The sequence below is a fragment of the Tenrec ecaudatus genome, chromosome 14 (assembly GCF_050624435.1).
Source record: "Tenrec ecaudatus isolate mTenEca1 chromosome 14, mTenEca1.hap1, whole genome shotgun sequence".
NCBI classification, from domain to species: Eukaryota; Metazoa; Chordata; class Mammalia; order Afrosoricida; family Tenrecidae; genus Tenrec; species Tenrec ecaudatus.
Genome location: NC_134543.1, coordinates 104,820,116 through 104,832,791, shown reverse-complemented (window position 1 = coordinate 104,832,791; position 12,676 = coordinate 104,820,116). Strand labels below are relative to the sequence as shown.

General features: G+C 41.1%; 1 protein-coding gene across 2 annotated transcripts in view; it reads left to right on the top strand.

Annotated features, from left to right (window-relative positions):
* TP53BP1 (tumor protein p53 binding protein 1) overlaps positions 1-12,676 on the top strand; it is an 82,267-nt gene that overhangs the window by 41,172 nt on the left and 28,419 nt on the right. For both annotated transcript variants that reach the window (XM_075532177.1, XM_075532176.1), the window contains exons 13-14: positions 3,206-3,325; positions 4,076-4,279. In XM_075532177.1, the coding sequence (XP_075388292.1) occupies positions 3,206-3,325; positions 4,076-4,279 (324 nt within the window). The remainder of the gene's footprint in view (positions 1-3,205; positions 3,326-4,075; positions 4,280-12,676) is intronic.

The following is a 12,676-nucleotide window of genomic DNA, read 5'->3' as shown; positions in this document are numbered from 1 at the left end:
GATGTCTCCCTTCACAACTTTTGTTGTTCATCCCTTAGGGAGGAGGTTCTATGTAGATCTTTGTAATCAGTTCCCCCGTTTATACCCCACCTTCCTTCCACCCTCCAGGTATCGCCGCTCTCAGAACTGGTCCTGAAGGGCTCATCCTCCCTGGATTCCCTGTGTTTCTGGTTCCTGTCTGTACCAGTGTCCGTCCGCTGGTCCAGCCAGACTTGTAAAGTAGTCATTCAACGATTCTTAACACATTTTGGTTTGTGATCCTAAGTGCAGCCCCCACAATTTTAACAGTGTTCTCCCCACTTTGTCCCTGTGTTTACCACCTCCATTCTTCACTATCCCTTCCTGTTGTCTAAGCCTTTCCCCTGGACAAATGCCGTGCTGGGCTTTTGATCTCTAAGGAGTGTGCACTTCCCGGTGTCATTGTCCACCTTGTGTATTGTTTGGCTGAAAGAGGAGTCATGGATTGACTTCAGTTCTAGATTTGAATGGTAAAGGCCACCAGTCTCTATCAGACGAGGAATCCCATGTGTTTGAGTGTTCAGAGTTTTGTTCCACATTTGTCTCCCACTCTTAGTTAGGGCCTACCAGTGCTTTCAGACCTGACAGGCAGGGGTAGCTTGGAGCATCCGCGTTGTGGAGGGAAGGGTGAGGCTCATGTAGCCCATTAGTCCTTTGGAGTTGAGACTGCATGCACACAGACACCTGGACCTTGAGTGTGTCAAAGTCTGTGTTTGTTTGTGTTTTTTTTCAAATTCTGTTTCTTGAGTGATTGGATTCTCTCAAATCGTTAATAAGAAGTACAGCATTCCTACTTATATGGTTTGACCATTGGTATTAAGTTTCCTTTATTTCTTCAGAGGTTGGTATGATGGCATGCAATAAAACAGTCCATGATAATCTGGGGGAGCGAGAGAGACTCGATAATGTAAGTCATGTGGGAGTGCTGAAGACCGCATGTACTCAAGTATATGCCAAGTTTTCTAGCACATTTTTAATGCAGTTTTGTGGTGAAATTCGGCTGATATTCGGGTCAGCTTATACTTGAGTATATACGCGATGTGGAAAATACACCGGTAAATGTAGTTTGCAGGATTTGGCACTAGTTTTGACTGGGTTATTAGTATCTGTCAGATGAGTCAGTAGAAGCAGGGAAAGGGGAAAGCATTCAGAGGGTTTTATGAGCTTGTCTCAGGAAAGGTCTGAAATGCAGGGTGGTACTAGTTAACTGCTTGCTGATGAGAGTGTTAGGCGTTTATCTGCTAATGGCAAGCTTACTGTTTGGCTAACTTCTTCAAAGCAGTGATTTAGGAAGGGCGCTACAGAGAGAACTAGGAGTTACTGGGGAAGTGGAAGGTTTTCAGAGGAAGCTGTCCGTAGACTGCTATAGGAATCCTGGGCTGGAGGCAGGAAAGGACAGGTAACTAGGGAGTCGCGGTGCTGCCTGTCTTCTTTGCCCTGCCTCTAGCCACAGCTGTGGCCTCAAACACGTTAAAGATCACAGCAATGCTGCAGGACCTGACAACATTTCATCCTGTTAAATTTAAGAGGTCATTAGTCGGGCCTGTGAGCAAGGCTTATAAAAGATTGGGCCTTGGATTATACTGGTGCGGTTACATAATGGGGTTAAAGTAAATTTTTATAAATTTTTCCTAGTCCTGTGCAAGGAACCTGGTAGGGAAATGATTTTCAGCACTGGGTTTTTGTTTTGTTTTTTTATACTGTGGGATTTGACGTAGAAGGATCTGTTTAGAAAAGCCTGGGCAATCAATTGACTTAAGAGGGAGATTTCCTGTTACAACAGGAAGATCTTTCATTTTTGATTATTTCAGGAATGAAAATTTTATAAAATGTTTCTGAAATTTACATCTCTTTTATATTCTTCCTCATTGGCCTGAAAGACTTGCTTTATAAAGTGCTGCCCAAGAGTGAATTCTTACCGACCTGACCTATTTCTTTTCTTTCTGTAACCTCAGGGGAGCTCTTTGCCACTTAGATGTGATGTTGAGAGTCTCTACTCTTGGCAGTTTGAGTAGTTGCACATGTGTACCTTCATCCTTTCTTTCTAAGGTCCATTTCATTTTCTCTTTTCATCCCTTCAGGTTACTTATTCATTTTCTCTTATATATAAGAGATGTTGTTTTGTGATTTTGAAGAAGAAAAAAGCACCAAGGTGCTTGATATTAAAGATAATAAAGGATAGAAGTGGAGTGGAAAAAAAGATGAAAGAAGCAAATTATTTTCACAAGGAGTAGTGACTGGGTATGCCAGATAATAGTTATTTTGAGGTATCCCAGGAAAGTAAGTACAACATTTCATATATTAGGTTTAAGAGGAACCGCCTGGCACAGTTCTTATTTTCTCTTAAACATGGTTGTTTTATTAAAGGAGATAAACTTAGATCAGAAAATATGATTTTGACATTTTGCTAATTCTAGTTAGCAAAGATTTGGAACTGGATATGGACTTAGTTTTAAACGTGTTATATATCTTGTCAAATGTTTTATGCTTATAATAACTTGAAAATGGCTAACTCCTGGGATGCTCATGGACGTGGGATTTAATGTTGGGCAGAGTTTTAGATATAAACACTGCATCTCTGACCTGGAGTGAATTCTGGTTGGTACTACTGAACCATAAAAATCCTTGGATTTCCATGTTAGAGCCTATGAGACTTTTGAAGTCCTTTGACCCATGAGAGTCTTTGGCACCTTGCTGGGTAGATAGTAAGTGAAATGTATGAGTGTCAGACTTTAAAAATGACTATCTGTAGACTATTAAGCTTAAATATGAACTCCTTGGGTTAGCACTATATTAAATTATCTAGACTTCACACTATTCAAATTGGTATGACTGAGTATCTGTTCCCAGCTGTATTCTCTTGAAGCTTAGATGTTTCCTATGACCCCATGTTCTGCAGCTCTGCCAAACTTGGGGCTTCCTCTGTTTGTCTGTTTTCTGGTTCCATTGCTCCTGCTGTTGCTGACTATGAAGAGAATACAGAGCAGTGGTTGGGAATGGATTGGGGCAGGCAGAGCGATGGGGGGCTGGGAGTGAGACAATTTGGGAGCAAAGGAAAAGAGTAAGTCATTGAAATATTCCCTGCTGCTCTCCTTAATTTTGCTGTTTTATACTTCTATTTTGATTTGATTTTGGTTTGTTGTTTTGTTTGCTATTTGTTTTTTGTTTGTTTGTTTGTTTTTTCCAGAAACTCCATTTCATTTCACTTTGCCTAAAGAAGGTGACATTATCCCACCCTTGACTGGCGCAACCCCACCTCTCATTGGGCACCTTAAATTGGAGCCCAAGAGACACAGTACTCCTATTGGTGAGTGATTAAAAAGTAATGATATTTAAGACAGAAACTCTGAGCTGTCATTCTTTGTACCAGCAGTATTTCTAGATCTGAAGAGCTGGGTTTAATAAGGTTGACTTTTGTCTTAAGCAGAATCAGGCTGTGGTCTCTGACTCTTTTGAGTTTATTCCCAGGACATATTAAAAGGTGATAAGGGGTGGAGGGAAGGAAGACAGAAACATTTTGAAGATCTTATTCTTGTCAAGGAGATAGACTCTGAATGCTGCCCGGGGATACAGAGCTGTTTGGTTAGAAGGGACTAGCAGGTAGGATATAAGCACTAATTCAGTACCTTGGCTAATCACACTGTCTGCTGCTTGGCAGGACAAGAAAGCTGAAATCCTCCTTCCCTGAAGCAACCGATAGTCTTCTACCTTAACCTGTTTGTTTTCTCTAGTCAGTGCTGAGAGGTGACGGGCATGCCGTCTGGAATCTCCCGCTTCCTATGCTTGATGCTGGCAGATGTGGGTTGCTGAGGGCTCATGCAGCATCCTTTGTCCAGATGCAGAAGTGGAACTGAATCCTGTTGCTCCTCTTAAGACCAGGTGTCAATACTAGTGTGTAGTTGTTGATACTTGTGACAGGATCTATCCTAGGAACCCCTTTTGAGCCTGCAGAGCTGTGGAGTCAAAATAGGCAAATTGCTGACCTTGCAGTACTGTTTTTCATCTTTGTATTTTAGTGTTCTTTCTCTTTTTCTTCCTCCTGCCTCCCTTCTTTCAGGTATTAGCAAGTATCCAGAAAGCACTGTAACCACCAGCGATGTTATGTCTGAAAGCATGATGGAGACCAATGATCCCATTCTTGAGAATGAAAAAGGAAATTTTGAGGCTGCTCCAGCAATGGATGATAAATTATGCCTAAGAATGAAACTGGTCAGTCCGGAAACCGAGGCTAGTGAAGAATCTCTGCAATTTAGCCTGGAAAGTAAGTTTCCTTGTATGTTTATTTTGAGGAATTAGTATGTCCTGGTCACCAGGGGAGTATTCATGATCTTTCTTTTAGTTAGGATAATCGATACTTCCACAATTGTGCCATAAAGTCCTAGTTTCAGTTCTTTGTTTTTGGTGAGTCCCTGTCATGTTCTTCACAACGCTCAGCGTATTCCTACGTTAATGCATAGAGCTCTGTGTTTACACCTGTATCTGGGGAAATAATGAGGGAGTCCTGGTGGTGCACTGAACTGCTGACCACAAGGTCAGCGATTTAACCCTCCCGCTGCTCCTCGGGAAAGTTGCGGCTTCAACCCCCATGAAGATGTACGGTCTCAGAGACCCCAAAGGAGCAGTTCTCTTCTGTTTTAGAGTTGTCATAAGTCAGAATTGAGGTGATGGTAGTGGGGTTTTGGGTTTTATGTAAAATAAGTGGTGTCCGTATTCAGAAATATCCTAGAAGAACATAGAGAGTTGTAGGATATGGATTCATATTCTGGATTTATGATGACTTTTCACCTTCACTACAAGTTGTTTGGTATGGCTAAAATATAGAGAAAGTACAAGAGGTGGCTGAAAAGTGGGGGCCATGTTTTTTGTTAACATATTTTATTGACATTATATATCATACAGTTTAATTGTTCAGTCATATTTTTAAAAGTTGCACAACCATAACCACAGTCAATTCCAGAACATCTTCCTTCTTGCAATGCATGGTCCCCATTTCTCTCCAACCTCCCCTTACCACATCCCCAAGAAACCATTAATCCAGTTATTGTTTCCATAGACAGCATACAGACAAAAACATCAAACCCAAACAAAAACTCAACAACAATGACAAAACAAAATAGGAAAACCTCAGTTGGAAGGAAAGCAAAAAATATTAAAAATTGGAACAAATATGCAGTGGGTCTAAAGGGAGATCAAATGACAAGGTGCAAGTCCTACAATGCTCTCTATCTGAATACAAGGCCATTCACTTTCTGGGAGGGTGGGGTGGGGTGAACAGATTTTGAAGCACTTTTACATCATGCTGAGGTACTGAAGAGTTTTTAGGCAAAAGAATAATTAGATTTGCCTTTTTCAGAGATCAGCTGAGTATTTGAAAACTTCATTAATTGGTGCAGGGTGGTTCATTCATGTATTCCCTGCAGTGCTCATTTCCTGTTCTCTCTAGAGGGCACAGTCTTTAGGCAAGAAGTGACTTCAGTGGTAGTGGCAACTGAGATGAAGGAATGACAGGTGAATGATAGGATGGATAGAACCTTGTGGCTATTGATTATGGAGTAAAGGGGGAGGGAAAAATACAGAATGGCTCCTTTGTATATCATCTCATTTAATTTTTATAACAGTGCTTCAGAGTGGGTGTCCTTATTCCCACGGAATTGATGAGAAGGTTTAGCGAAAGAGAGGTTATAAGCTATTTGTTGAAGATTGGAATACTTGTAAGAAGAGTTGAACGTTGAATCAGATCTGACTTAGTGGTAGTTTACGAATGCTACCATACCAGCAGGTGGCTGAGTGGCTTTAAGGATATCATTTTGCATTATTTTTTCACAGTACAGGAGCCTAGAAGCCTAAATTAAGGGTGTTGACCCGCAGGAGGGCACTCTTTTAGTCTACTCTGAGGAGAGGTGCACGGCCCCTTTTAGCTCCTTTTCCTAGGTTCCTAGTGGATCCTATGGAGTGTGCCTTCCTCAGTTTTTTATACTTGCTTATTTGCTTAATCTGCTTTTATAGCTTAAGAGCTATTAAAGCACATCCTGCTCTAATCCTGTCTCATTAACATAGCGTAATGAAAACTCATTCCCAAATGGAGTTATAGGCATACGTTTTCTTAAAAAACTCCCCAAACTCACTGCCTTTGAGCTGTTTCCCATTCATTGAAATGCTCAAGGTCAGGGTAGAACTGCCCGTGATGTAGTCTTCATGACTAAGTCTTCATGGGAGGAGAGAGCCTCAGCTTTCTCCTGCAGAGAGGCTGCTGACCATGAAGCCAGCCGACCACACGTATCCCATCACACCACCACAATTTAATCTATAGCAAGTAGTTTTCAGATGCTGTTTAAGGGGCTTAAATGAGGAAGGCATCTCATTAAAATGATTGCAATGGGACATGGAGAGAGGAAGAAAACCAGGAGAGTAAGAAGCCTTTGGGGAAGAGAGTTCCAAGGAAATAACATCAGCATCAGGACTGGAGGCTAGTAAGCTATGTCTGAAATGTGCATTGAATTTGGCAGTTAGGGTCCATTTGGTGATTCTGACAAGGGGTGAGAGTCATAGTGAAGGTAATTGAAGAATGTTGGGGAGAAGTAGCAAATGTACATGGTTTTGAGAAGTTTAAATGAGAAAGGAAGAGAAAAATATGGCAAGTTAATTGAAAAATGCAAGTTAAGGATAGTTTTGTAATTTTTTACTTTGGGAGGAGAGACCTCAGCAATTTTACAGACTGACTGAAAGGAAGAATCCAAAGAGAAAGGAATGAATAAGATGAATGAATAAAGGTAACAATTGATATATTAAAAAAAATAAAGCCTGTATGAGGTTTAGAACAATTAAGAGTTTTGAAGGATAGTGCAGACAAACTTGTAACTTAGAAGTTAAAGGCGAGAGAGAGGCACTGAATAGTTTTCGCTTATTTTTAAGGTGGGGGGCAGATGGAACCAGGTGTGCACTGGTTTGTTGACTGAGCCTCATATTCCAACATGTGTGACAAGCCAGGAAGCTCCTCCAGGCCTGCTGCAGCAGCCAAACCAAGGTCTCCTTGTGGGACGGCTTCCTGGAACAGTATAGGTGGGGCCTACGGGGAGGCCAGGCCTGGAGTCCCATGGGAATCTTCCCGAGAAAACTGTTGCTTTCCAACAAATAACTCAATCAAATGACACACACAGTTTGGAGTGGCGTGCGTGGTGGCCCGTGCTGGGGAGAAATGAGTTCTGCGGCAGTGGTTTCACGTTTCACTAGTGAAGTACAAGGCAAGGCTTCTTACTCACAGTGAAGAGAGAAGTTGAATAGGGCTTCAGAATACTGACATGCGGGAATGGGAGAGGTCGCCCACGAGGACCAGTGAAAGATGAATGTTTGTTGCTAGAGGCCAGTTCAAGCTGAAGTCCTGAATTGGGAGCGCCATACACCTACATGGAGGCACTGTGATCAAGATGCACTGGGGATTGGACTGCAAAAGTTAGAAGCAAATAGGAAGGAACAGTAGTTGGAAAACATGGCCTTGGTGATGATAAAAATCAAAACATAATAGAATTGTTCATTGCAAGTGCCTGTTTTCAATAATAGAAAAGGCAGTTGTACACGTGGACTTCTCCAGACGGACTACGTAGAAACCACATTGACTACATAGGTAAGAAGAGACCATGGGGAAATTCAGCAGGCCATCAATAGCACGCAGGGAAGTTCAGGTTGAAGCTAAAGGAAATGAAGAGAAGTACATCGGAGTCAAACTAAAATTTGGCTCAATTCCCAGAACATCTCAAGAACAAACTTGACCCATTGAGCACCAATGGCAGAAGATCTGATGAGCTGAGGGTGACTTCAAAACATCCTACACAATGAAAGCAAAACGTCAATGAAAGGACAGGTACGGAAGCAAAGATCAAAGTGGATGTCAGGAGAGATTCAGAAACTTAATCACAGAGTAGCTAAAACAAAGGGGAAAAATGATAAGGTTAATGCACGGAACAGAAAATTTCAAAAGGGTAACTTGAGAAAAAAGCAAGTATAATGAATTGCGCAAAACATAGAGTTAGAAAAACAAAAAGGAAGAGCGCGCTCAGCATATCTTAAAACTAAAGAACTAAAAAAATTTAAGCGTTGAGGTGCACTATTGAAAGATTCTGTGGGTAAAATATTGATGCAGGGATTACCAAAAGCAGATGGCAAGACTGCAGTATTTCTGTACCAAAAGGAAGTAGTCAACAGTCAACGATTTCAAGAGGTGGCCTATGATCAAGAGCCAGTGACCCTGGAGGAAGAAGTCCAAGCTTTACTGAAGGCATTAGCTAAAAACAAGTCTCCAGGAATTGAAAGAAGACCTATTGAAATGTTCTAACAAGCTGATAAAGCACTGGTAGCACTCACTCATGCCAAGAAATTTGAAAGACAGCGACCTGGCCAACTGACTGGAAGAGATTCATGTTTGTGTCTATTCCAAAGAAAAGTGACCCAACAGAATACACAAATGTAGAACAACAATTTTGATATCATAAGTGAGTATGATATTACTGAAGATCATCCAACTGTGGTTGTGACAGTATATTGACAGGAAGCTGCCAGAAATTCAGCCAGATTCAGAAGAAGGTGCTGTTTTGTTGCTTTGTTTAGCTCTGTCTTGTTTTTGTGCATATTATCTCAGCAGGTCTATCTAGATAAGATAGACCTGACCAAAGGTTATGGGGGAGGGGAAATGGGAAGGGGGAGGTGGGGTAAAGGAAGTGGTGTTAACAAACCCAGGGACGTTGTGGGGAGATTAGCCAGTCAGGGTGCAGTGTAGCAGTGATGAAACATACAACTTTCCTCTAGTTCCTAAATGCTTTCTCCTCTCCCACTATCATGATCCCAATTCTACCTTACAAATCTGGCTAGACCAGAGGATGTACAGTGGTACAGTTAGGAACTGGAAACACGGAATCTAGGACAGTTGATCCCTTCAGGACCAGTGGTGAGAGTGGAGATGCTGGGAGGGTGGGGTAGAAAGGGAACCCATTACAGGGATCTACATAGAACCTCCTCCCTGGGGGATGGACACCAGAAAAGGGAGATGTCGGACAGTGTAAGATATGACAAAATAATAATTTATAAATTATCAAGGGTTCATGAGGGAGGGGGAGCGGGGAGGGAGGGGGAAATGAGCTGATACCAGGGGCTTAAGTGGAGAGCAAATGTTTTGAGAATGATGGGGACAACAAATGTACAAATATGCTTTACACTATTGATGTATATATGATACGTATGAATTGTGATGAGTTGTATGAGTCCCCAATAAAATGATTTTTTAAAAAAAGTTGAGGTCAGATAGATCTTGGCTGAAAAACAAAGAATACCAGAAAGATGTTTACTTGTCTTTTATTGACTGTGCAGACATTCAGCTTATCTTTCATAGCAAGCTTTGGATAGCCTTCAGACGAATGGAACCCCAGACTACTACATTGTGCGCATGGAAGCTTTACATGGATAAAGAGGCAGTTAGGGTGTACAAATTGAGCAAAGGGTGTGCCAGGGTTGTATCTTTTCACCACACTTGTTCAATTTGTATGTTGAGCAAATAAACAGGGAAGCTGGATATAAGAAGAATACAGTTTTAGGAGTGGAGAAAGGCTTACTAACAACCTGTGATAGGCAGATTTCAACCTTTTTTGTTGAAATTGAGGATTTAAAGCGCTTACTGATGATCAAGGATTGCAGCCTTTGGTATGGAGTGCAACTCAACGTAAAAAACAAAATAACAGTAGGTTACATCAAGATAAAATGAAGAAAAGATGGAAGTTGTCAAGGATTTCATTTTGCTTCAGTCCACAATCAATGCTCATGGACTCGGCAGAGGTCAAACAACGTATTGCATAGGGGTAAATCACCTGAAGTCTTTAAAGTGTTAAAAAGCAAGGATGTTACCTCAAGGACCAATGTACGCCTGTCTCAGGCCTTATTTTCAGTTGCCTCCTATGCATGTGAAAGTTGGACATTGAATAAAGAAAAATGAAGAAGAATCAGTGCATATGAATTATTGTTCTGGCAAAGAATATTGAAAGTACCATGGACTGCCAACGCAACAGATCTGTCTTGGAAGAAGTACAGCCAGAATGTTCCTTAGAAACTTGGCCGACAGACTTTTGTCTTGCATCCTTTGGACATGTTACCAAGAGAGGCCAGTTCCCTGGGAAGACCCTTGACAAGATGAATTCATACTGTGGCAGCAACAGTGGGCTCATAGAACAACTATAAAGATCACCCAGGGCCAGGCGGTGCTTTATTCTGTTGTGCACAGAGTCACTGAATCACAACTGACCCTACAACACTTAACAATAACGAGAACAATGCAGGCTCAGGAGAAGGAAGCTGTACCACTGAGGACAGCAGCACAAAGATAGGATGGCAAGGGCTACAGTGTCAGCATCAGAAATGGTTTGGTGATGCTCTAGGTTTGTTGAGGAAACAGGCCAGGAAAAAGGAGCTACTGGTAGATTGAAAGAAAATGGATGGAGGAGAAGAAGGGCGTGGGTGTTTGAATATAAACAGATTAGAACACGTGTTGCTCTTAACTAAGAATAAGTCCAAAAATACTGCTGGTCGGGTTCCAGTTCCGACATGCTCGATTTGCTCCAAACAAAATGCTTCCCATGCTTCCTTCCTCAGTGGATGGCTGAGGACAGGAGTAATACTTGTCTTAGTGCCATGAGGTACTTTTTCCTTTTTTAAGGATACCTTTATGCCATGGGAAAAAAGGATTTTGATATCAGGATTAATAGTTTATGGGAACACTAAACTCATAAAACAAAAGTTTTAAGGGGGGTGGATGAGGAAGACATGAAAGATGAGCCAAGAGAACCTCATCAGCCTCATGAATGAAGAGCCTGGGTGAAGTCCAGAAATAGATGTACGGTGACCGTAGCGTTACCATTGATGTAATAGCGGACTGAATTTGGGATTTCACATGATTTGGCTCTTTCAATTTTACATGAATATTTTGGCCTCAGCAAACTTTTGGCTGGAGGGGTGCAAAACCATTGTGTGAAGATCAGCTAGTTGAAAGCGAATCTTTCTATCACTCTTTTAAGCAAGATTGAAGCTAATGAAAAGGTAATGAAATGTGGAACAAATTGTAGCTGTGGCTGAGTCTTGGATTTATTTACCAGATGATCCAAAAAATAAGGGCTAAGTCAATATAGTGGCTTCTGTGGGGAACTACTGGGCCAGTTAAATGCAAAGTAGGGGTTAGTTCAGAAGGTACGGCAACTGTTTTGGGGGTTTCCAGAAGGTCATCTTAATAGATTTTCCTAAATGTCCAGGATAATCACGTGGGCTTATTACTAAGAAATTTTAAGAAGACTGAAAACTACTTTGGTTAGTGAACGACTAGGAAGGTTGCTCTGAAGAATTTTTTCTGTCACTGTTCATGCTCATTCTTCCACGATAGCTAGGACTGTTAAGAAATAGTTCAACAAATAAATAGCCCATTGAGGGGGAAGAAAGAAGTAGTTCCTTGAGAAATAGTACCCCGTTTTCCAGACTTCTTTTTGTTCCCTAAACTCAGAGAACATTTGAAAGGAACAGGAGTTGAGTCACTTGCGGGTGCCAGCACTGCCATTTGGACAGTTGTGCACCACCTTGGAAGCATGAAGACCTGAGATGGAGACTGTGTTGACAAATAGTAACTTCACATTTTGATACTCTTGTTCATCACAGATTTCTGTGATTTTTGTAGCCGTTCTTTTTGACTGACTACTATGGTAGAAGAATGAATGATACAAATGTTAATATCCAGAATAAATGAGGGGACTTCAAAAAATTTGTGGACAATTGGATTTTTCCTCATACTTTTAAAAGTCTTATTTATAAGATAAAGAACTTAACATTTTTACATTTTTTCTCCCAAACTATAGATTATTTCTTCATTTTGTTTATAAGACCCTTAGATCCAAAAAAGGTTTTAATTATGATGGGGGTCTAGTTCATCTAGTTTGTCTTTATGATTTGGGGGTTACACCTAAAAATCCTTTGTCAAAGTCTTGGTCCTGAAACAAACAATAACCTTTTTTCCCCCTATGAGTTTTATGGTTTCAGTTCTTACAGTTAGGTCCTTGACCTATTTGGTGTTAAAATTTGCATATGGTATGAGTATGGGTCCAGCTTTGTTCCCACCCATGCCCCCCTCCTTTTGCCCTGTGGATATCTAATTGTCCTAGCTCAATTTATTGAAGAGATTTTTACCCCCCTTTGAATGGGCTTAGCACCCTTGTCAAAAACCAGTAGACCATAGGTTTATGGTTTTACTCCTGGACTCTTCATTTCTAGTCCATTGGTCAAATTGTCTACACCAGTGCCAGATGGTTTTGATAACTGTACTTTGATGGCGGTGTGTTTCAAATTCAGGACATATAGCTGTCTTACATTGTTATTTGAGGGTGGATTTTTTTCATTCCTGTAAAGAAGGCTTTTGGAATTGTCACGGGTAGTTATGCTGAGTCTAGATTGCTGTGGAGAGCAGTGACATTTCATCAGTGTTAAGTCTTCCAGTCTCTGAACGTGGCATGTCCTTTCACTTAGTTCCACTTTCTTTCATTTCTTTCAGTCATGTTTTATAGTTTTTAGTATGCAAAGCTTTCACTTTCCTTTCTACACTTATTCCTTAACTATTATTTATTCATTTTTAGGTGCTATTTAG